The sequence below is a fragment of the Pristiophorus japonicus genome, chromosome 12 (genome assembly GCF_044704955.1).
Source record: "Pristiophorus japonicus isolate sPriJap1 chromosome 12, sPriJap1.hap1, whole genome shotgun sequence".
NCBI classification, from domain to species: domain Eukaryota; kingdom Metazoa; phylum Chordata; class Chondrichthyes; family Pristiophoridae; genus Pristiophorus; species Pristiophorus japonicus.
In genome coordinates this window covers 141491198-141516675 of record NC_091988.1, presented here as the reverse complement: position 1 = coordinate 141516675, position 25478 = coordinate 141491198, and the positions used below count along the sequence as shown (strand labels likewise).

General features: G+C 41.9%; 1 protein-coding gene across 1 annotated transcript in view; it reads left to right on the top strand.

Annotated features, from left to right (window-relative positions):
* The window catches only part of LOC139277486 (cadherin-4-like), a 636199-nt gene that overhangs the window by 590410 nt on the left and 20311 nt on the right, over window positions 1–25478 (top strand). The window contains exons 13-14 of the mRNA XM_070895995.1: window positions 7765–7998; window positions 8089–8228. Of these exons, the coding sequence (XP_070752096.1) occupies window positions 7765–7998; window positions 8089–8228 (374 nt within the window). The remainder of the gene's footprint in view (window positions 1–7764; window positions 7999–8088; window positions 8229–25478) is intronic.

The following is a 25478-nucleotide window of genomic DNA, read 5'->3' as shown; positions in this document are numbered from 1 at the left end:
GTAGTCATAGGCGGCTAACGTGAGTGCCCACCTCTGTATGCGGGCCGATGTATAGGCATTTATGGCCTTGTTGTCGGCCAAAAGGGACTTTAGGTGTTTGTGATCTGTCTCCAGCTCAAATTTCCTGCCAAACAGGCACTGATGCATTTTTTTTACTGCATATACACATGCTAGCGCCTCCTTTTCTACCATCCCGTAGCCCCTTTCTGCCTGGGATAGACTTCTGGGGGCATAAGCTACCGGCTGTAACTGACCATTGGCATTCACACACCCGACCCCAGAGGAGAACACATTGCATGTTAAAACAAGTTTCTTACACGGATCATATAACGTTAACAGTTTGTTGGAGCATAACAAATTGCGTGCTCTATCAAAAGCCCTTTCCTGGCTGTCCCCCCAGACCCAATCGCGATCTTTGCATAGGAGCACGTGTAGCGGCTCTAGCAGCGTGCTCAATTTGGGAAGAAAGTTGCCAAAATAGTTCAGGAGCCCCAGGAACAAACGCAGCTCCGTCGTGTTACGGGGTCTCTGGATCGCTTCCGTTTTGGCTGCAGTCGGTCTGATCCCGTCTGCTGCTACCCTCCTCCCCAGGAATTCTACCTCTGGAGCTAAGAAGACGCACTTCGCCTTTTTCAGTCGCAGCCCTACCCGGTGCAGTCTGCGTAGCACCTCCTCCAGGTTGTGGAGGTGTTCTTCAGTATACCTGCAAGCTCTGGCTGGGTGTTTGCCTCCACACCTCCAGCATGAGCTGAAGGCCCTGTTGTTTGAAACAAAAGGTCCATTACCAGTCGATCATCTTGGACTGTCTCTGTAACTGTCCTTAAGTGCACCATTAACAGGTGTTGATGGCCCCATTACTGGCCGCATTGTCCATTGCGATGGCATGAATCGCCGTTCAGCTAGCCATTGTCTCTGTTGAATTCCCCCTTTGGGTTCGACTACATGCTTGGGGCATGTCCGATTGCCCTTGCCTGCCTAGAGAACTGTGTGCCGCGTTAATAATGTTGACTCCCTTGTCGTTTGCCGCATTTGAGCCAAGATTTTTGTCATATATCATTCTGGTCTCTTCCTCCCCTGAGATAAATGTCTGGGCTATCAGCCGCCGCTTCCAAGGTCAAGTCTTTGGTCTCAATCAGTTTCCTGAAAAACCCAGCGTGCCCGATGACCTCAATAAAAAAGTCTCGCAGCATCTCCACTCTGCATGCATCTGGGAACTTACATAGGCTCGCCAGTCGCCAGAGATCTGCCACGAAGTCAGAAACGCTTTGCCCTTCTCGCCGCCGGTGCATGTAAAACCGGTGTCTCGCCATGTGCATGCTGCTTGCCGGTTTAAGATGTTCCTCGATCAACTTACTGAGCTCTTCGAACGTCTTGTCCGCCCGCTTCTCTGGTGCTAGAAGGTTCTTCATCAGGGAGTATGTTCTGGATTCACAAACCGTCAGATGAGCCCTGCATTTGTCGGCCGAATCCTGTACCAACCATTCCTTAGTGACAAAACTTTGCTGTAGTCTCTCAATAAAGTCATCCCAATCATCACCAACACAGTATACCTCTCTTCTCTGCTGCTAGTGGCCATGCTCGCGTGGTTTAAATCCCAGTTTCTTGTCGCCAATGATATGTCCTTACTATATAGTATAAATGCACGAGACCCATACTTGAGAGAAGGTCACTCTGTGACCAGTTACCTTTATTACCAAGACCTCAAGTGATGAAGGTGGGTGGAGCTTTCCCTTTTATACCTGAAAGTCCAGGCTAGGAGTGTCTCCCACAAGTTCACCCCCTTGTGGTCAATGTTCTCAAGGTGTACAACTTAGGTCAGCTTATACATGGGTTACAATGATAGTTGAATACACGACAAGAAGGGATAACCATCCGTGGCTAACTAAGGATATAAGGGATGGTATCAAATTGAAAACAAGGGCATGCAATGTGGCCAAGACTATTGGAAGGATGGAGGATGGGAAACTTTTAAAAACCAGCAAAGAACGACCAAATAAATAATAAAGAGAAGGAAGATAGATTGAGAGAGTAAACTAGCACGAAATATAAAAACAGATAGCAAGAGTTTCTACAGATACATAAAAAGGAAAAGAGTGGCTAAAATAAATGTTGATGCCCTGGAGGATGAGACTGGGGAATTAATAATGGAGAACAGGGAAATGGCAGAGACATTGAACAAATATTTTGTATCAGTCTTTCACGATGAAGACATTAAAAACATCCCAATAGTGAATAATCAAGGGGATATAGGGAGGGAGGGACACAATCACTATCACTAAAGAATGAGAGGTGATCTTATTGAAATGTATAAGATTCTGAGAGGGCTTGACAGGATAGATGCAGAGAGGATATTTCCTTTCATGGGGGAATCTAGAACTAGGGGGCATAGTTTCAGAAAAAGGGGTCACCTATTTAAAACTTAGATGAGGAGGAATTTCTTCTCTGAGGGTCTTAAATCTATAGAATTTTCTGCCCCAGAAAGCTGTGGAGGCTGGGTCATTGAATATATTTACTGCGGCGATAGACAGATTTTTGAGCGATAAGGGAATAAAGGGTTATGGGGAGAGGGCAGGGAAGTGGAGCTGAGTCCATGATCAGATCAGCCATGATCTTATTAAATGGCGGAGCAGGCTCAAGTGGCCAAATGGCGGCCTCCTCCTGCCCCTATTTCTTATGTTGTTATGAACGTGGAAGCTGGTGGGGTGAAAGGTGAGGACAAGAGGAACTCTGTCGTGGTTCTGGGAGGGAGGGGAAGGGGTGAGAGCAGAAGTGCGGAAAATAGAACGGACATTGTTGAAGGCCATGTCAACTTGTACTACTTTCAATTTATTATACTGTATTTGCTGCTCACGATGGGTCTCCTCTACATTGGGGCGACCAAATGCAGATTGGGTGACCGCTTTGCAGAACAGCTCTGTTCAGTCTGTATGCGTGACCCCGAGCTTCCAGTCGCCTGTCACTTTAATTCTCCGCTCCACTCCCACTCTGATCTCTCCGTCCTCAGCTTCTTACACTGTTCCAATGAAGCTCAACTCAAGCTCGAGGAACAGCACCTCATCTTTCGTTTAGGCATTTTACAGCCTTCTGGATTCAATGTAGTGTTCAACAATTTAAAACCATAACCTCTTTTTCTGTTTTTTTATCTTTCCCACGGCCATCTATATTTATACCCTATCTAGACTCATCTTTTGTTTCTCAACTTGTCCCATTGCCATCTCCTTTTGCCTTGCACCATCATCCCTTTCGTCATTCAATCTCTCCTGCCTTCCATCTTATCACAGACCTTGCCTTTTGTTCTTCCCTCTCCTCCCCCCTTTCCATGCCCCTACACTTGCTTAAAAACCTGTTACACCTCCAGCTTTTTCTAGTTCTGACGAAGGGTCATTGACCTGAAATATTAACTCTGTTTCTCTCTCCACAGACGCTGCCTGACACACTGAGTATTTCCAGCATTTTCTGTTTTTATTTCAGATTCCAGCATCCGCAATATTTTGTTTTTATAGTAGAGGTCATGATGGGTTGGGGTCAGGAAGGGAGGGACAAGGTGCCTGAGAAAGAAACAATGAAAATGGCATGATTGGATGGATGAAGGGGAGGAGAAAGGCAAGTAGTGGGCTCGGACCGTGTCCTAACCCACACCAAGTCACGATCACCCATCACCCCTGTGCTTTCAGACCTACATTGCCTCCTGGTTAAACAACGCCTCGATTTCAAAATTCTCATCCTTGTTTACAAATCACTCCATGGCCTCGCCCCTTCCTATCTCCGTAACCTTTTTCAGCTTCATAACCACACAAGATGTCTGCGCTCCTCAACTTCTGCACTCTTGAACATTATAACTGCTCAACCATTGGTGGCTGTGCCTTCAGCTGTTTGGGCCCTAAGCTCTGGAACTCCCTCCCTAAACCTCTCTGCCTCTCTACCTCTCTTTCCTCCTTTAAGATGCTCCTCAAACCAACCCCTTTAAATAAACTTTTGATCATCTGCCTTAATTTCTTCTGTGGCTCAGTGTTTTGTCTTGTAACACTGCTGTGGAGCACCATGGTATGTTTTACTACGTTAAAGACGCTATAAAAATAACAATGTGAATGCGAATGGACACATGGAATTCAGGTTACATTGGCATGGTAAAAATTAGGAGAGGGATGTCTTGGTCATAAACAGAGAACAAGGAGGAAATCATAAGAATATAAGAAATAGGAGCAAGAGTCGGCCTCGAGCCTGCTCCACCATTCAATAAGACCATGGCTGATCTGCTCTTGGCCTCAATTTCACTTCCCAGTCCGCTCACCATAACCCTTGACTCCCTTATCGTTCAAAAATCTGTCTATCTCCACCTTAAATATATTCAATGACCCAGCCTCTACAGCTCTCTGGGATAGAGAATTCCATAGATTCATGACCCTCTGAGAGAAGAAATTCCTCCTCATTTCCACTTTAAATGAGCGACCCCCTTATTCTGAAACTATGCCGCTTAGTAACAAATTCCCCCATGAGGGGAAGCATCTTCTCTGCACCTACCCTGTGAAGCCCCCTCAGAAACTTATATGTTTCAATACGATCACCTCTCATTCATCTAAATTCGAATGAGTATAGGCCCAACCTGCTCAACCTTTTTTCATATGACATCCCCTTCATCTCAGGAATCAACCTTGTGTACCTTCTCTGAACTGCCTCCAATGCAAGTATATCCCTCCTTAAATAAGGTGACAAACTGTTCACAGTACTCTAGGTGTGGTCTCACCAATACCCCGTACAGTTGTAACAGGACTTCCTTACTTTTATACTCCACCCCGCCTTGCAATAAAGGCCAACATTCCATTTGCCTTCCTGATTACTTGCTGTGCCTGCAGACTAACATTTTGTGTTTAATGGACAAGAATCCCCTGGTCCCTCTGTACTGCAGCATTTTGTAATAGCTCCCCATTTAAATAATTTTCTTTTTTCTTTTTCCTACTAAAGTAGATAACCTCACATTTTCCCACATTATACTCCATCTGCCAAATCTGTGCCTACTCACTTAGCCGTCTATGTTCCTTTGCATATATTTTGCGTCCCCTCGCAACTTGCTTTCCCACCTATCTTATCATCAGCAAATTTGGCTATATTACACTTGGTCCCTCCATCCAAGTCATTAGTATAGATTGTAAATAGTTGAGGCCCCAGCATTGATCCCTGTGGCACCCCACTATTTACAGTTTGCCAACCTGAAAATGACCCATTTATCCAACTCTCTGTTTTCTGTTGGTTAGCCAATCCTCTTTCCATGCTAATGTATAATAAGAGACAGTCCAAAGTTAAAGTCTGAGGCCTCAGCCTGTCAGAAAAGCCATGGTTTGAAGTTTAAAATGTTGTCCATAGCTGTTGTTTTATTTGGTTCAGGGAGATGCTACAATTTGAATGTCTTTCGTGTTCACCATGATTCTGTAGGATTTTCTCATTGCAAATGAAAGGACGTTTGTCCAGCGGCAAAATTTGGGTAATTTTAATGCAGAATCAAATTGCTTAGATTTTATTTCATAGAAGACAAACAAAGTAGCTCCTTTCTGTTATTTTTACTGATTGATTTGAATAAACAACAGTATCGGCTTGTATTACATTTTTTTTAATTCTCCCGGAACAACATCAAGAGATCAATGAGATTTTATATATTTATAATGATGTTTGAAACAAGTATTCCCAAATAGTTTGAGAGCATTTAGCACAGGCACACTTACATTAATAGGCTGTAGACTGAGCAATTCTATTACAAAGGACCCATGAGTGCTGGTTTCTAATACTATCGAGCGATATTTCAGATGTTATAAATATGTTAATAAATCCTTGGAGATGACATCCAAAAAATGCTTATAAAAACTGAGAAACACAAAGAAATCCAATCATTCATGTAAGTTACTAGTCTTTGTGATACTGATAACAGGCTGTGTGTTCCAGCATGAGTAAGAGAGCACAGCAACTACCAGAGCTTGTAGTTCATTACTAGATCACTACAGATGTGTCCTTGTTATGTCCTACACAAGTCTCCTGGTTATAAAATCAGCTGATTTTTTTTTTTACAGTTTTATTCAGATATTATTATTTGTTTGATTTGCCTGTGCGGCTGAGTAAATTGAGGAAAAGCGGAGATGAATTAGCATCAAAATCAAGATAACATTAACATATGGTACTTACTGATCCTAACGTAAATAAGCAAATAAGATTTATTTTATCCTACTTGTACCCCAAAACCAACCCAAATGTACCTAGTGTATATAAGACCACTGAGCTAGCTTTAAGATAAAATAGGCTGAAACACATTGCAAATTAAAAAAAATGAATTCTCCATCACCACTAGTTTATTAAATTAAAGCTACTTATGAGCGTTAAATGGGAAGAATTGCATTTACAGGTTTGTTAAACATGTTGTAACATTGCCATGTTTTCAAACAAAAGAACTACTTCCTACCAATATAAAGACATAGGATATGTTTTTGCAGTGCAGAGAAAATCCATGTTATAATTAATGCGATTTGCATATGTAAATTATATCTTTAATGTTATCTTTCTTGGTACAACTCCACTTAGACATCATCCAATTCATTCAAATATTAAGTATTTTCAAGTACAGCTTCCCAACAATGAGTCTTGCATTTGTTCTTTTCAGAGTAGTATATGTAAATGCGCTTTACAAAAGGTGCCATAAAATCTGCAAGGCTGTATAGAGGGAATACTGGAATACATTATCCATGCTATCTTAAAGATGTCACACCTTGTACTTTTATATTATCATTTCAACTTAGAATTCATTTCTGTATATGTAAATATGACATTAATTGTGTTTTTGGTGTGATTGTATGCTGTTATTTAGGGTGTAATGGTGATTGGCTATCTGCTGGTAATCCTATAAAATAATTGGAGTAAGTGTGACTGTAAAACATTTAAAAAAAATAGTAAATGATCACCAGGCTGGTAAGCAATGAGCCAGTGTCATTTGTTCAAACCATCTGTATTGATTAGTTGTCAGTTTATGACAAATTTAGTCGTGAAGCAGATGCAGTTGTATATAATCCAACTTCTAGCACACTAACATTCCCATAATGGAACCGAAATAGACAATTTAATAGCCACAGTATAGTGTATCAGAAAATTATTATTGGATAAACAGGCTTGATAATGGGATTAAGTAAATAAGAAAGTATTCTATGCAAGTGAACATTTTGTTTTGCCTTGTAGAATGATAATGCAGGCTATTGTGAAACGATATTAATAATAACTCACAATCACAGCACTCCTGAGCTAATTAAAGCATGTACTGAGACTCGAGCAATTGCTTACTCTGCTGGAGTGTGTCAAATATCTTGTGGGCAAACATGAGTTACAATCATCTTTCATGTGTATGAAGAATGGTAATTTCTTGTATGGGACCAGTGAAGTCCCACAGAGATCTGTGTTGGGGCCTCAACTATTTACTGGGTCAATTATTAATTTGAAACCTGAGATTGATAGATTTCTGTTAACCAAAGGTATTAAGGGATATGGGGAAAAGGCGGGTATATGGAGTTATGTCACAGATCAGCCATGATCACAATGAATGGCAGAACAGGGTAAGGGGCTAATGGCCTACTCCTGTTCCTATGTATTTGTGTGAATTGTAAATCTTTCTTGCTTGTGATTTCGGATCACTGGTGAGATTATCTCTGCTTTTTTTTTAGTTGTAGAAGAGCTCATTGAATTGTTTAGTGTATAGGATTCCCGTTGATGTTTTCTTCTTTCTGTATTCTACAGGAGACTCTGCCCAGCTCAGTTTGAGGATCGGTTTCCTGGTCGCTGGTGTATACGATGTTCCAATCATAATCACAGATTCTGGCAACCCTCCATTGTCTAGCACCTCTGTTATTAAAGTGAAAGTCTGCCCTTGTGATGAACATGGAGATTGTACAGCTGTTGGTGCTATTGCAGCAGCTGGATTGGGCACAGGAGCCATTATAGCAATCCTTATATGTATCATCATTTTGTTAAGTAAGTCTCAAACTTAGAATTAAATGGTGATTAAATTAGCATCCGTGTCATATTAACCGTGTAATGACATATATTTATAACTTTCTTCAGTCCTTGTCTTGCTGTTTGTGGTATGGATGAAACGCAGAGATAAGGAGAGACAGACTAAGCAACTTCTGATTGACCCAGAGGATGATGTCAGGGACAATATTCTGAAATATGACGAGGAGGGTGGCGGTGAAGAAGATCAGGTGAGAGAGCAACTTGATGCATCTGTCATTTTCAAATACATTAACCACACATTCCAGATACCGAGACTAGCTCATTCTCAGGGAAACTTCTGTAATATACCTAGCTATGGGCAAGACCACAGTTACTTCATAAAAAAAGATAGGTTACGGTTCACAAAAATTCAATGAAGTGTTCATTTAAAAGAAAATTGCTTAGGCTCAGTCTTATGAAGAGTAGGAAGTCAAAAGGGTTAACATGTCATTTGTTGCAGTGTATCATCTTCTATGATAAAACTGCAATTTTGAAAGTTCCAGTTCATTGCTTTTGTTTAAAGATTCACTGAAACAAAAGTTTACTGGAGTAAATGATTGTGCTGTGTTCAGAGCAACACCTACATTTGACCTTGAGAATACTGTTAGTGAAGCAGAAGGGTTGTATTTTTAAACATGATTTTATTATCCAACAAAAGCAGTGAACTATTACATTTCTGAAAAGATTCTGCAAATATCATGTCACACTGCAGTTTATTGCAGCATTGTATCATCATGCCTGAAAGATATCCAGAATGAATTTTTTATTTATTGACAGCTCGTGGTGAAAAAATTATCTTTATTTTTATTCTCCAATTGTTATAAATTGCAAGATAATTTTGATTGTGTGATGAAGACTAATACATGTGCTACAAGGCCTTTGGGAAAATAATATTTTTTTAAAATTCAACAACAATGAAGTGTCAACGTGGATTGAAATATTTTTTATTTGTCATTAGGGAGTTTATTGTTCAGAACACTTAAAGTAGAGTGATTGTAGCAATAACAGGACCTTACAAATCCCTTTTCAGATTTATATTTGTCTAATAATAAATGTAGGAGGTTAACAACAGAACTGTTGATGCTTGATCTTTACATACTCCCAGTGCAATATTTTACCATTCTCTTCCATTTGTCAGTCTCTGCTTACAAGCCGGATAACTTCCCTTAAACGAAATTCCTCCCGTTATAAGTTTTAGTGGAAAGAATTGGTGTGAGTACGAAATAGGAAAGTGCATTTTGTAAGTGCACTAACTTTCTTGCTAAAGTTATTAACATGAGGAATTTCATCTCCTGTAAGATGTGCATGTGTAACATTGTTCTGGATCCATTGTTTTCTTGTTCTCTAGTCACCGGCAGTGGTCTCAGATGTTGGATTGAGTCAGTACCCTAAGTTTTCACTGAGTTACATATCATTGATTAGTTTAACAATGTGGTGCAAGTTGGAGAAGTCGCAAACTTGCAAACTGTTGCTTAAGGTTTCATGCTGACCCTGTTCTTGCCTCCTGATTGTGTCGAGCACCTGAGCCTGTAGTATCAGTTCATTCATTTGGGGTTAGTCGTTTCAATCTTGTGCTCCAAATATTTAATGTATCTTCACTGACGAGAAATAAAGAATTGTTTAAGGAGTGTATGTACTCAGGCAGGATGTATAAATGCCATCAAGATCTGATGCCTTCCAAACAAGATTTGGGAGGTCTACAATGGAAGGTAGACTATCCAAACCCTCAGAATGAAGACCACCGACCAGCACAGTTCATCAAACTTTTTCTGTGTGTACAATAACTGCAATGCATTGTGTGAGATAAGTGGCCCTGCTACTGAAATCAATTGCACCTCTTCCACCACCAATGAACTGCAGCTGCTGTATGTACTGTCTATAGGGTGCACTGGAACAACTCAACAAGCTTACTTTTTCAGTATCTTCTAAACCTGAAACCTCTACCACCAAGAAAGACAAAAGCTGCAACATCATAGCAGCAACACCACCTTTAACTTTCCCTCCAATTCACACATCATCCTGATTGCAAATATTAGCATTCCTTCAAAGCTGATGGGCTGAAGTCCAGGAATTCTCTAATGACCATCATTGTGAAAGCATCAAATACCACAAGGACTGCAGCAAGTAAGGACAGGTGTACCATCGCCTTTTCAGGGCAACTAGGGATGGACAATAAATGCGGCCTTGCCCATGTAGTCCCCAGTCAGTTGGTACTTAACAGCTCTCGCGTTCACAATCCTATATGAAATATAAAGTTAAATTGAAGAAGGCCATCTTTGTTTGGATCTAAATAACCACTATTCTCTAGATGTGGGTCAAAGCATCTAAAGTACTCAGAATAACAGCAGCTTTTTTTGAGCTTTGTGCTAAATGTGCAACAGATGTCACAGCAAGAGTCTCTCACCCAACTGTATTCTCTTTATGTATAAAAGTAAATGAAGGTTGTTTATTATTCTCACAACTGGGGAGTAAAATTAATTTCATGAAAGGTTAACTAATTCAAGAAAGCTTAGAAGAGAAGTAAAATTAAATTAGATTAGTTGATAATTCAAGAAGCTGGGGTAGTGGAAATAAAACGAAATTGATTGAAACAGAATTATGTGTATTGCTCTTAAAGTAGGATTGTCTTTGTATCCACTGTAAGTGGTTACCCAATTGTCTTCTAACAACTTGATGAATTGCTAAATCTGTGCCAATCATTAGTACATCTAGATATTTCTCAAGGTAACATTTTTCGGTGTAGTGCAAGCTAATTCCTGTTTTGCCCCTTGACAATCGGTCCAATTCAAATATCCATTTGTGAGACACAGCATTTAAATGAATTGTATTAAAAATGCTGTGTAACACTTCATCAACAGGCTTACAAATTTATCACAATAGCGACATACCATCTTCAAAAAAGGTTGGAAAAACTGACTACTCTCTCCATGTTAGTGTATAAATGGTTGCTGAATTTTGACAAGCAAGAGATAAAAGATAGGTAGACATTTTATCGACTTTTTATAAATACGGCTATTTGCAGGAGACACAAGATTAATTATCCTCTTCCTCATTAATAAAATGCTATTTGATTGTATATATTATTGATTTGTATTTGAGTAGTACTGGCAGAAATCACCAAGATCAAATGTGATGGAAATACGGGGGAGGTAGGGGGAGTTGAAAATTCTAAGTAAAAAGATTAAGAATAGATAAGTACATATGAAGATATAAAAAGGATGAGAAAGAACTACCCAGCCCATCAAGCCCACCCCATCTAGACACAATGCAACCACAAGTGATCTGCCTCCAGTCACAAAATCTGTTGGAAGAAGCAAAACAACCGAGTCCGATTTATGACAACCTCTGGGAAAATTCTTCAACTCCACTGAAACAATCAAGTAAGCGTCAAGAGACTGCAGTAACTTATGGATTCCATTATTCCCAGCTACGCTGCAATTGTGTTGTAGACTCTCAGGTTCCGAGTTGGAACAATTGCTGAAGATAAACCATGTGAATTATATTTTTAAAACTCTCTAATTTGCTCAACGTGTTTGATTTCCTTCCGTAACGATACACACATATGTTCATGATTTAAATATGTGCTGAGAAAGAGAGAAAAAGCACAGTAGGAAGTTGGTCTATTGATCTCCCACTCCAAACACTTTATTCACAACAGGTAGATATTTTTACAAAAACTTTTCAACACAACATATTTGTTTTGTGTGAAAAATAACAATTAAACTGGGATAAGCAGTAAGCCAGCAATTAGAAGGTATGTGAAATCTGTTGAAATATTTTGTAATTGTGATGTTCTTTTCTGAAACATCAAAGGTTTATGTTTTAAAGGACTAGTTTTTTCCCACCTACTCTGTGTGTTGCAGGATCATAATGTAAATCTATGAAACATCAGGACTGCCTAATTGGTAAAGCTATAGAGTGCTTGCATCTTTTCTGGGGTTTTTTATTAAATGAACTGATGTGATTTCCTGTCAGAGATAATGAATGCGTGATTCAGGACCATATAAACATCCATCTGGAGAACCAGCTCATTATACTAGAATCAATAAAGTACACACATGTTCAAGTTGTATTAGGCAATTAAATGCTAGTTGAAGACCAAACTTCTGAAAGAAGCAAATGTAGAATAGCTCTATAACCAAAAGAAAGCCAGTTAGTTAAAACAATTGATAATTACAAGACAATAGTTTACCACAATGATGCAGTTTTTGTATAATAAAGATCTAATTACCTACAATATAACTGCTGTTCGTGTTCATGCTAGTTGGCAATCAAGCTGCAATTCCAATGCAGCAGCAGCAGCATCATCATCATCATCATAGGAAGTCCCTCGGAATCGAGGAAGACTTGCTTCCACTCTTAGCATGAGTTCTTAGGTGGCTGTACAGTCCAATACAAGAACCACAATCTCTGTCACAGGTGGGACAGACAGTGATTGAGGGGAAGGGTGGGCAGGAAGCCTGATTTGCCGCATGATCCTTTCGCTGCCTGCGCTTGCTTTCTGCATGCTCTTGGCGACGATACTCGAGGAGCTCAGCGCCCTCCCGGATGCACTTCCTCCACTTCGGCCGGTCTTTGGCCAGGGACTTCGAGGTGTTAGTGGGGATATGTCGCACTTTATCAGGGAGGCTTTGAGGGTGTCCTTGTAACGTTTCCTCTGCCTGCCTTTGGCTCGTTTGCCGTGGACGAGTTCCGAGTAGAGCACTTGCTTTGGGAGTCTCGTGTCTGGCATGCGAACTATGTGGCCTGCCCAGCGGAGCTGATCAAGTGTGGTCAGTGCTTCAATGCTGGGGATGTTGGCCTGGACGAGGCTGTTGCATTGCATGAACCACTGTACTAACTTGATGAGCAGCATTACACTGAAGTCATACATTCTTGTTTTCATTTTCTTTCCATCTGGAGTACAAAATTAATAACTATGCAATCTAAAAGCAATTTGACAAAACATAGAGAAAAAAACTACCGATAATCTCTCTTGCTAGAGCTGCCAATGTTGTCAACTTGTATTTCATCGGCAATATTAGCTTCAAAAGCAAATACAAGTACTCTGCCAAGTCAATTTGTACATTGCAGATAGTTGTTGAAGAGCGAAGAGAATGTGTGGAAACAGACTCACTTCCAAGTTTCATGCTTATACCTCATGTTCTTTGTGTATTTGGATCCCACCATTATGGCTTGTTTTCAAACATGCCTAAAATGTAATTAAGCACAGCTGAGGTGAATGGTAGGGAGGACAACATTAAACTATGGGGGTGAGTTCAGTTTTGGGCGGTGGCACAAAGCCGCCATAACGAATTAGCAGCCTGTTTAACATCCCTGTCCAATTATCTTTTCCATTGACTTATTTGCCTGAACCAGAGAGATGGCAATGATTGATCCTGCCTTCTCAAATTTGTGAATAAAATTTGGTGCTTCCAAGAAATATAATGAAAATGTTAGTGGCCATTAAATAAAGATTCAAAGTACCAACAAAAATGTTGCAAAAATGCAAAATTGGATAAGATAAAAATAGATCAAGAAGAGGTACTTAAATGGTTGGCAGTGCTCAAAGTAAAAGTCGCCTGGTCCAGATGGCACGCATCCACGTTTACTGAGGGAAGTAAGGCTGAAAATTGTGGAGGCTCTGGCCACAATCTTCCAATCGTTCTTGGAGATGGGGGGTGGTACCAGAGCTCTGGAGGATTGAAAATGTTGCATCCCTGTTCAAAAAAGGGGAGAGGGTTCATCATCATCATAGGCAGTCCCTAGGAATCGAGGAAGACTTACTTCCACTCCTGAAGTGAGTTCTTTGGTGGCTCAGCAGTCCAATACGAGCGCCACAGACTCTGTCACAGGTGGGACAGACAGTCGTTGGGGGAAGGGATGGGAGGGACTGGTTTGCCGCACACTCCTTCCGCTGCCTGCACTTGATTTCTGCATGCTCTTGGCGATGAGACTCAAGGTGCTCAGCGCCCTCTCGGATGTACTTCCTCCACTTAGGGCGGTTGTGGGCTAGGGACTCCCAGGTGTCAGTGGGGATGTCGCACTTTATCATGGAGGCTTTGAGGGTGTCCTTGTAGCGTTTCCGCTGCCCACCTTTGGCTCATTTTCCGTGAAGGAGCTCCGAGTAGAGCACTTGCTTTGGGGCTCTCGTGTCTAGCATGCGAACTATGTGGCCTGCCCAACTGATCGAGTGTGGTCTGTGGGCAGGTCACATAGTTCGACTGGGGATGTTAGCCTGGGCGAGGACGCTGATGTTGGTACGCCTGTCCGCCCAGGGGATTTGTAGGAACTTGCAGAGACATCATTGGTGATATTTCTCCAGCAACTTGAGGTGTCTGCTGTACATGGTCCATGTCTCTGAGCCATACAGGAGGGCAGGTATTACTACAGCCCTGTAGACCATGAGCTTGGTGGCAGTTTTGAGGGCCTGGTCTTCAAACATACTTTTCCTCAGGCGGCCGAAGGCTGCTCTGGAGGCGTTGTTGGAAATCGTCATCGATGCCTGCTCTTGTTGATAGGAGGCTCCCGAGGTATGGAAAGTGGTCCACTGTGTCCAGGACTGCGCCATGGATCTTGATGACTTGGGGGCAGTACTGTGCGGTGAGGACAGGCTGGTGGAGGACGTTTGTCTTTACGGATGTTTAGCGTAAGGCCCATGCTTTCGTATGCCTCAGTAAATGCATTGACTATGTCCTGGAGTTCAACCTCTGTATATGCGCAGGCGTCGTCCGTGTACTGTAGCTCGATGACAGAGGTTGGGCTGGTCTTGGACCTGGCCTGGAGACGGCGCAGGTTGAACAGGTTCTCACTGGTTCTGTCGTTTAGTTCCACTCCAGCGGGGAGCTTGTTGACTGCGAGGTGGAGCATGGCGGCGAGAAATTTTGAGAAGAGGTTGGGGCGATGACGCAGCCCTGTTTGACTCCGGTCCAGACATGCATTGGGTCTGTGATGGGTCCGTTGATAAGGATCACGGCCTGCATGTCGTCGTGGAGCAGGATGAGGATGGTGACTAACTGTTGGGGGGCATCCAAAACGGAGGAGGACGCTCCATAGATCCTCGCGGTTGACACTATCAAAGGCCTTTATAAGTTCGAAGAAGGCCATGTATAAGGGCTGTGCTGTTCCCTGAATTTTTCCTGCAGCTGTCGCGCTGCAAAAATCACATTTGTTGTGCCTCATACGGGATGAAATCCGCACTGTGACTCCAGTAGGAGCTCCTCGGCAATGGGAAGAAGACGGTTGAGGAGGACTCTAGCGACGACTTTCCCAGTGGCTGATAGCAGGGAGATTCCTCTGTAGTTGCCGCAGTCAGACTTGTCCCCTTTTTTAAAGATGGTCACGATTACTGCATCTCTGAGATCTCCCGGCATGCTCTCCTCCCTCCAGATGAGAGAGATGAGGTCTTGTAAGCAGTGCCTCTCCGCCATAATTCAACAGGCCAATAAAGCCTAACATCGGTGATGGGGAAACTTTGAGACATTAATCCAGAACAAAATTAATTGCCACTTTAAAAAGTATGGGTTAAAGGCAAATCGTATTTAACTAACTTGATTGAGTTCTTTGATGAAGTAATGCAGAGGGTGAAGTTGTTGTTTATATGGACTTTTAAACGGCGTTTGATAAAGTACCCCATAATAGACTTCATAAGTACACAAGAAATAGGATCAGGAGTTGGCCATTTGGCCCCTCGAGCCTGCTCCACCATTCAATACGATCATGGCTGATCTGATCATGGACTCAGCTCCACTTCCCTGCCCGCTCCCCATTACCCTTTATTCCCTTATCCGCTCAAAAATCTGTCTATCTCCATCTTAAATATACTCAATGACCCAACTTCCACAGCTCTCTGGGGCAGAGAATTCCATTGATTTACAACCCTCTGAGAAGAAATGTCTCCTCATCTCAGTTTTAACTGGGTCGCCCCTTATTCTAAGACTCTGTACCCCAGTTTGAGTTTCCCCTATGAGTGGAAATATCCTCTCTGCATCCACCTTGTCAAGCCCCCTCAGTATCTTATAAGTTTCAATAAGATCACCTCTCATTCTTCTGAACGCCAATGTGTATATGCCCAACCTACTCAACCTATCTTCATAAGTCAACCCCCTCATCTCCGGAATCAACCTAGTGAACCTTCTCTGAATAGCCTCCAATGCAAGTATATCTTTCCTTAAATACAGAGACCAAAACTGTATGCAGTACTCCAGGTATGGCCTTACTAATACCCTGTACAGTTGTAGCAGGACTTCTCTGCTTTTATATTCTATCCCCCTTGCAATAAAGGCCAACATTCCATTTGCCTTCCTGATTACTTGCTGTACCTGCATACTCACTTTTTGTATTTCATGCACAAGGACCTCCAGGTCTCTCTGTTCTGCAGCACTTTGCAGTTTTTCTCCATTTAAATAATAACTTGCTTTTCTATTATTTCTGTCAAAGTTGATAACCTCACATTTTCCCACATTATACTCCATTTGCCAAATTTTTGCCTACTCTCTTAGCCTGTCTATATCCCTTTGCAGATTTTTGTGTTTTCCTCACAATTTGCTTTCCCACCTATCTTTATCAGCAAACTTGGCTACATAACACTCGGTCTCTTCATCCAAGTCATTAATATAGGTTGTAAAGCGTTGAGTCCCCAGCACCGATCCCTGCGGCACCCCACTAGTTACTGTTTGCCAACCGGAAAATGACCCATTTATCCCGACTCTCTGTTTTCTTTTTGTTAACCAATCCTCTATCCATGCAAATATATTATGCCCAACCCCGTAAGCTTTTATCTTGTACAGTAAGCTCTTATGTGGCACCTTATCGAATGCCTTCTGGAAATCCAAATACACCACATCCACTGGTTCCCCCTTGTCCACCCTGCTTGTTATATCCTCAAAGAACTCCAGCAAATTTGTCACATGATTTCCCTTTCATAAAACCATGCTGACTCTGTTTGATCGAATTATGCTTTTCCAAATGTCCCGCTACTGCTTCCTTAATAATGGGCTCCAGCATTTTCCCAACGACAGATCTTAGGCTAACTGGTCTATAGTTTCCTGCTTTTTGACAGCCTCATTTTTTAAATAGGGGCGTTACATTTGCGGTTTTCCAATCTGCTGGGACCACCCCAGAATCCAGGGAATTTTGTTAGATTACAACCAATGCATCCACTATCTTTGCAGCCACGTCTCTTAAGACCCTAGGATGTAAGGCATCAGGCTCAGGGGACTTGTCCACCTTTATTCCCATTATTTTATCTAGTGCTACTTCATTAGTGATTGTATTTAGTTCCTCCCTCCCTATAGCCCCTTGATTATCCACTATTGGGATGCTTTTAGTGTCTTCTACCGTGAAGACCGATACAGAACATTTAGGAAGGATAGACAGAAAGGAAAAGGAGGCGGGGTGGCATTGCTGATTAAAGAGGAAATTAATGCAATAGTAAGAAAGGACATTAGCTTGGATGATGTGGAATCTGTATGGGTGGAGCTACGGAATACAAGGGGCAGAAAACGCTCGTGAGAGTTGTGTACAGACCACCAAACAGTAGTAGTAAGGTTGGGGACCACATCAAACAAGAAAGTAGAGATGCATGCAATAAAGGTACAGCAGTTATCATGGGGGACTTTAATCTACATATGATTGGGCTAACCAAACTGGTAGCAATGCGGTGGAGGAGGATTTCCTGGAATGTATTAGGGATGGTTTTCTAGACCAATATGTCAAGGAACCAACTAGGGAGCTGGCCATCCTAAACTGGGTGATGTGTAATGAGAAAGGACTAATTAGCAAACTTGTGAGAGGGCCCTTGGGGAAGAGTGAACATAACATGGTAGAATTCTTTATTAAGATGGAGAGTGACACAGTTAATTCAGAAAGTAGGGTCCTGAACTTAAGGAAAGGTAATTTTGATGGTTTGAGGCGTGAATTGGCTAGAATAGACTGGCAAATGATACTTAAAGGGTTGACGGTGGATAGGCAATGGAAAACATTTAAAGATCACATGGATGAACTTCAGCAATTGTACATCCCTGTCTGGAATAAAAATAAAACGGGGAAGGTGGCTCAACCGTGGCTAACAAGGGAAATTAAGGATAGTGTTAAATCCAAGGAAGAGGCATATAAATTGGCTAGAAAAAGCAACAAACCTGAGGACTGGGAGAATTTAGCAGAGGAGGACAAAGGGTTTAATTAAGAAGGGGAAAATAGATTACGAGAAGAAGCTTGCCAGGAACATAAAAACTGACTGCAAAAGCTTCTATAGATATGTGAAGAGAAAAAGATTAGTGAAGACAAACGTAGGTCCCTTGCAGTCGGATTCAGGTGAATTTATAATGGGGACCAAAGAAATGGCAGACCAATTGAACAAATACTTTGGTTCTATCTTCACGAACGAAAACACAAATAACCTTCCGGAAATACTAGGGGACCGAGGGTCCAGTGAGAAGGAGTAACTGAATGATACCCCTATTAGGCTGGAAATTGTGTTAGGGAAATTGATGGGATTGAAGGCCGATAAATCCCTGGGGCCTGATAGTCTGCATCCCAGAGCACTTAAGAAAGTGGCCCTAGAAATAGTGGATGCATTGGTGATCATTTTCCAACAGTCTAATGACTGTGGATCAGTTCCTATGGACTGGAGGGTAGCTAATGTAACACCACTTTTTAAAAAGGGAGGAGAGAGAAAGCGGGTAATTATAGACCGATTAGCCTGACATCAGTAGTGGGGAAAATGTTGGAATCAATTATTAAGGATGAAATAGCAGCACATTTGGAAAGCAGCGAAAGGATCAGTCCAAGTCAGCATGGATTTATGAAGGGGAAATCATGCTTGACAAATCTTCTGGAATTTTTTGAGGATGTAACTAGCAGAGTGGACAAGGGAGAACGAGTAGATGTGGTGTATTTGGACTTTCAAAAGGCTTTTGACAAGGTCCCACACTAGTGATTAGTGTGCAAAATCAAAGCACACGATATTGGGGGTAATATACTGACGAGGATAGAGAACTGGTTGGCAGATAGGAAGCAGAGAGTCGGGATAAACGGGTCCTTTTCAGAATGGCAGGCAGTGACTAGTGGCGTGCCGCAGGGCTCAGTGCTGGGACCCCAGCTCTTTCCAATATACATCAATGATTTGGATGAAGGAATTGAGTGTAATATCTCCAAGTTTGCAGATGACACTAAACTGGGTGATGGTGTGAGCTGTGAGGGGGATGCTAGGCGACTGCAGGGTGACTTGGACAGGTTAGTGGGCAAATGCATGGCAGATGCAGTATAATGTGGATAAATGAGAGGTTATCCACTTTCGGGGCAAAAATGCGAAGACAGAATATTATCTGAATGGCGGCAGATTAGGAAAAGGGGAGGTGCAACGAGACCTGGGTGTCATGGTTCATCAGTCTGAAGGTTGGCATACAGGTACAGCAGGCGGTGAAGAAAGCAAATGGTATGTTGGTCTTCATAGCTAGGGGATTTGAGTATCAGAGCAGGGAGGTCTTACTGCAGTTGTACAGGGCCTTAGTGAGGCCTCACCTGGAATATTGTGTTCAGTTTTGGTCTCCTAATCTGAGGAAGGATGTTCTTGCTATTGAGGGAGTGCAGCAAAGGTTCACCAGACTGATTCCCGGGATGGCAGGACTGACATATGAGAGACTGGATCAACTAGGCCTTTATACATTGGAGTTTAGAAGGATGAGAGGGGATCTCATAGAAACATATAAGATTCTGACGGGACGGGACAGGTTAGATGCAGGAAGAATGTTCCCGATGTTGGGGAAGTCCAGAACCAGGGGACACAGTCTTAGGATAATGGGTAGGCCATTTAGGACTGAGATGAGGAGAAACTTCTTCACTCAGAGTTGTTAACCTGTGGAATTCCCTGCTGCAGAGAGTTGTTGATGCCAGTTCATTTGATATATTCAAGAGGGAGTTAGATATGGCCCTTACAGCTAAGGGGATCAAGGGGTATGGAGAGAAAGCAGGAAAGAGGTACTGAGGGAATGATCAGCCATGATCTTATTTATTGGTGGTGCAGGCTCGAAGGGCCAAATGACCTACTCCTGCACCTATTTTATATGTTTCTATGTTTAATGTGTCTGCCATTTCCCTGTTCTCCATTATTAATTCCCCAGTCTCATCCTCCAGGGGACAAACATTTACTTTAGCCACTCTTTTCCTTTTTATGTAGCTGTAGAAACTCTTACTCTCTGTTTTTATATTTCGTGCTAGCTTACTTTACTAATTTATCTTCCTTCCCTTAATCATTTTTTTAGTCGTTGTCTGCTAGCTTTTTAAAAAAAAGTTTGCAAAATTGAAACCCATGGGATCAAAGAGGCAGTAGCTGAGTGGAAACTAAATTGGCTAAGGGACAAAAAGCAGAGAGTATTTTTCAGATGGGAGGGAAGTGTTCACTTGCATCCCCAGGGGATGGGGTTGGGACCACCGCTCTTTCTGATATATATTAATGACCTGCACTTGGGTATACAGAGCATCATTTCAAAGTTTGTAGAGGACGTGTAACTCAGAAGTGTAGTAAACAGTGATGAGAATTGTAACAGACTTCAGGAGGACATAAACAGATTAGTGAAATGGGCAGACGCATGGCAGATGAAATTTAACGCAGAGAAATGTGAAATGATGCATTCTGGTAGGACGAATGAGGAAAGACAATAAAAGTTAAATGGAACAATTTTAAAGGGGGTGCAGGAACAGAGACCTGGGGGTGTATGTACACAGCAACTTGAAGCTAGCAGGACAGGTTGAGCAAGCTGCAGAGGCACACAGGATCCTTGGATTTTTAATAGAGGCACAGAGTCCAAAACCAAGGAAGTTGTGCTAAACATTTATAAAACATTGGTTAGGCCCCGGCTGGAGCATTGTGACCAATTCTGCCAATTCTGGGCACCACTTAGAAAGGATGTCAAGGCCTTCGAGAGGGTGCAGAGGAGATTTACTAGAATGGTACCAGGATTTGGGAGATTGTCCTATGAGGAGAGATTGAGGAGACTAGGCCTATATTTCCTCGAATTTAGAAGAATGAGAGTTGCTCTCATTGATGCACACAAAATTCTTCTAGGGCTTGACAGGGTAGATGCTGGGATGATGTTTCCACTGGCTGGGGAGACTGGAACTAAGGGTCACTGTCTCAGAATAAGGGGTCGGCCATTTTGGACTGAGATGAGGAAAAAGTTCTTCACTCAAAGGGTTGTGAATCTTTCGAATTCTCTGCCCTCGAGGGCTGTGGAAGCTCAGTCGTTGAGTATATTCAAGACCGAGATTGACAGATTTTTGGATATTAAGGGGAACCAAGGGATATTGCGGGAATGTGGAGTTGAGGTAGAAGATCAACCATGATCTTATTGAATGGTGGAGCAGGCTTGAGGGGCCGAATGGCATACTCCTGCTCCTATTTATGTTTTTATGAAAGCGAGACTTCAGTTGTATGGAAAGACTAGCGAAGCTGGAGTTGTTCTCCTTAAAGCAGAGAAGCTTAAGAGGAGAATTTATAGGTGTTCAAATCATGAATGGTTTTGATGAGAGTAAATAAGGGGAAACTGTTCCTCAACATTTACCTTTGCGATTTATAAACAAAATTCTGAGAATCCATTGGATGATCTAATGATCTGATATGTGTGCATTTAGAAGTATGTTAAGGTGCTAATGACCACCAACATTTTCAATGAGTGTTGGAGAGATTTGGTTGTAACTTTGAGTCTTTAGTTAAGGATGTGTGGCCTGTGCTGCAAAAGTCACATGACAAGACAGTACGGAAATGAAAAAAACAACGGAATTACTGTACAGAGCCCACTTGCCACTTGAAGGTTGTTGAAGCAATTTCAGAGTGTGTTTGTAGTGGTTATAATTGTCACTTTACCTTCCACTGTCAGTAATTCTTATGTTCCTTCTGCGCTCCAAATATTGCACCTTAATTGCTCTTTGTCCTCCATGCAACCCTATTGTATTGACTCAAAACGCAATTTACTATCCTAACTCATTCTTCCCCAGGACGTCAAAACTTTTGAGCTCTTTACCTCCGTTAGTGTTTCAACAATCTTCAAGTTTTAAAACCTGGACTTGGTATCATATTTGTCTTCTGTTTTGCCCTTCTTGACATTGATGGTGCCCTTCAGTATGAGCCTTGCCCCTCAATTTAAAAAAAAATCTACGAGGGGCTTAAATGTCGCTGGTGTGCATCAGCCACTCTTTCCCCGCTCTAGCAAATGTTGTGATTTCCTGCGGGGTATCTCCCAATACCTCACCCAAGTGGCCACTATTCATGGAGGAGAATGGCTTTACTTGGAATATTGGTGGCCTATTTGCCTGAGTGAGGAATTGCTTCATGTCATAGCTGAGATTTGATGTGCAGATGTGCCCAATTCCTCCAGGGTCATTGAGGGCAAATGCAGTGCCCGACTGTTACCTGTGGTGGGGGTGGGGTAAGGTTTATGGGGGTGGAGATTCAAACTGGGCTTTGAATCTGAGACATTAATAAACTTGCAGAATGTGTGTATACGTGGAAAATTAATTTCAATACAAATAAATGTGAGATGGGGCATTTTGGGAGGAAGAATAAGAGAGAACGCATACTGCTTGGAAAATAAAAGTATAAATGGGGTAGAAGAGTTCAGTGATTAAGGGGTATCGATACACAAATCACTAAAGTAGTGATGCAGGTTATTAAGGCCCTTAAAAAGCAAGCAAAGCACTGGGATAGAATTGAAAAGCAGAGAAGTTATAAAACCTTGGTTAGATCACACCAGTACTGTAAATCATTCTGGTCTTTCATTATTATTATAAAAAGAATATGGAGGCACTGGAGTAGGTGCCAAAAGGATTTACAAGGATGATACCAGAACTGAGAGGTTCTACCTATGAGGAATGATTGAACAGAGTGGGGCTCTTTACTTGAGAAAAGAGAAGACTGAGGAGTGACCTGATACAAGTCATTAAGATTGTGAAAGTATTTGATAGGCTAGACGTAGAGATGTTATTTCCACTTGTGGGAGAGACCAAAGCTAGGGGCCATAAATATAAGATAGTCACTAATAAATTCAGTAGGCAATTTATTTACCCAGAGAGTGGCTAGAATGCGTAACTCGCTACCACAAGTAATAGTTCAGGCGAGTAGCATAAATGCATTTAAGGGTAAGCTAGATAAACACATAAAGGAGAAAGGAATAGAAGGTTATGCTGATAGGGTGAGATGAAGAGGAGTGGAGGAGGCTCATGTGGTACATAGACACCGGCATAGACCTGTTGGGCTGTTTCTGTGCTGTACATTCTTTGTAATTCTATGTCATTTTCCTGTTATGATGACTCAGTTCACTGGATAAATTCACTGAGCCATTGTGAGGCTAAAAAAGCAATTTTGAATTTGTTTTAATACATTGACGAGCACCTCCTTATTGGAGCCACACTCTAATGCATACAGCATAATTGGAGCAGGTACAAATTATTGTGTACCATCATACTATCACTAAAGTCAAGTAGAAATAAGCGACCATGAATATCTGGTTTGATTCATTACGTACACATGCTCATTAAATATATTGTGGTTGAATATTTGTGGATTTCTTCTAATTACCTGTCAGAATTTCATAGAAGATCAGCAGTAACCTCGGAGAAATAGGGTAACCATCTTTTCTCTGGGGCTTCCGCAGATCTGCCACTAAAGTTACAGCGGATAATTGGTATAATCTTTGCGGAAAGCCAACACCACTGAGTACTTCATAGTCATATTTTCCATGGTGTGATCTGGGGATTTATTAGGACCTCACGTTAGTTGTTATATTTTTTCTCACAGATAAATCTAGACGAATACTGTTTTATTTTTGTGTTGATCTCTGGCATTGTGGTTTCTAAATTCAGAAAACATTCTGTGTAAAAGAAATGTAAATTTGCTACTCCCATTTGCTGTTTACAAATACTTGAGAATTGTAGCAAACTAAACAGCAATATTGACAAGTACTTGTATGCAGAGTGAGTACTTATAAGTACCCTTTATGACATGAGTGCATGCTAATTGGGCCATCCTGATCCAAATGCTACAAGAAAGCTCTTTACTAATTAAATTGTTTGAGCAGCTGTCTAGATTGATTTAAATTTAAGAAGCAAAGTCCATTCATTTTTATCCAGTGAATAATGAATATTGATTGGTTGAATAACAATACTGAGTTCTTTAAAACTTAATCACTATTTTGTACATTTGTGTTTATGTTGCAATTCTTTGTACAACAGCAACAGATTGTATTTATATAGCAACTTTAACATAGAAAAACATCCTAAGGTGCTTCACAGAGGTGTAAGGAAAAAAATTGTCATTGAGCCAAAGGAGATATTAGGAAGTATGACCATTAGCTTGGTCAAGGAGGTGGGTTTTAATAAAGGTCTTGGTGGAGGAGAGTGAGTTGGCAGGGCAGAGAGATTAAGGGAGGAAATTCCAGAGCCTGGGGCCTAGATGGCTGAAGGAACCACCACCAGTGTTGGTGCGAAGGAAGGGGGATGTACAAGAGAACAGAATCGGGGAGAGAGAGAGTTCTAGCACTAGAGGGGGGAGTTCGAGCACAGCGATAGTGAGGGGTGAGGTGATGGAGTGATTTAAACATGAGGATGAAAATTTTAAATTTGGGCCTTGAGGGGTGGGGGGGACAAAGAACCGTTTTAGGTCAGCAAGGACAGAGATGTGATGGACAAGTGGGGCTTGATGGGGGATAGGGTACTGATAGCAGAGTTTTGGATGAGTTGAAGTTTACAGAGGGTGGAGAATGGACAAGAGAGCATTGGAATAGGTCACGAAGGTATGGATGAGAGTTTTAGCAGCAGATGGGAAGAGATAGGAGTGCAGGTGGTGTCTGTGATAGAGAGGATATGGAGTCAGAAGCTCAAATAAGATGCTGGAATTATGAACACGTGGGTTCAGTCAGACAACCCCGGGGACTAAAGTTTGTGGTGGGGGCCAAAGACAATGGCTTCAGTCCTCCCAATATTTAGCTGTATTAAATTGTGTCCCATTCAAGCCTGAATGTTGATGCAGTCTGATGCAGTAGGGGAGTTACACAAGATAGTGGATAGGTAGAGCTGGGTGTCATTGTGTGAAAGCTGGACTAATTTCATTAAGAGGCAGTGGGCCCAAAATTCCGTATCACTGGAAAGCTGGTGCTCCCCCCATCTTTTTGGCCATTAGCGCCAAAATCTTTTCGTGGCTGGGACATCCCATATTCAGTTCTAAAAGTGAACAAATGGGTTCCAGCGCTAATGAACCCTTCCAAAGTGGATTTTTCAGCGGTGTTGCTGTCTTAATTTGAGTGTTATCACCACTGAAAAATTCAGCATGCAGGGTAAGGGTTTCTAATGAGCCAGCTGCTAAAAAGGCCAGGGTTTGCAGCAAGGCCCTGAGGGGGGAAGGAGGTTGGAAGGATGTCTGGAATAAGAGGTGCAAGGAGAGCCAACTGATATGGAGCTGGAGACACTGATGGACGATGTGGAGGACA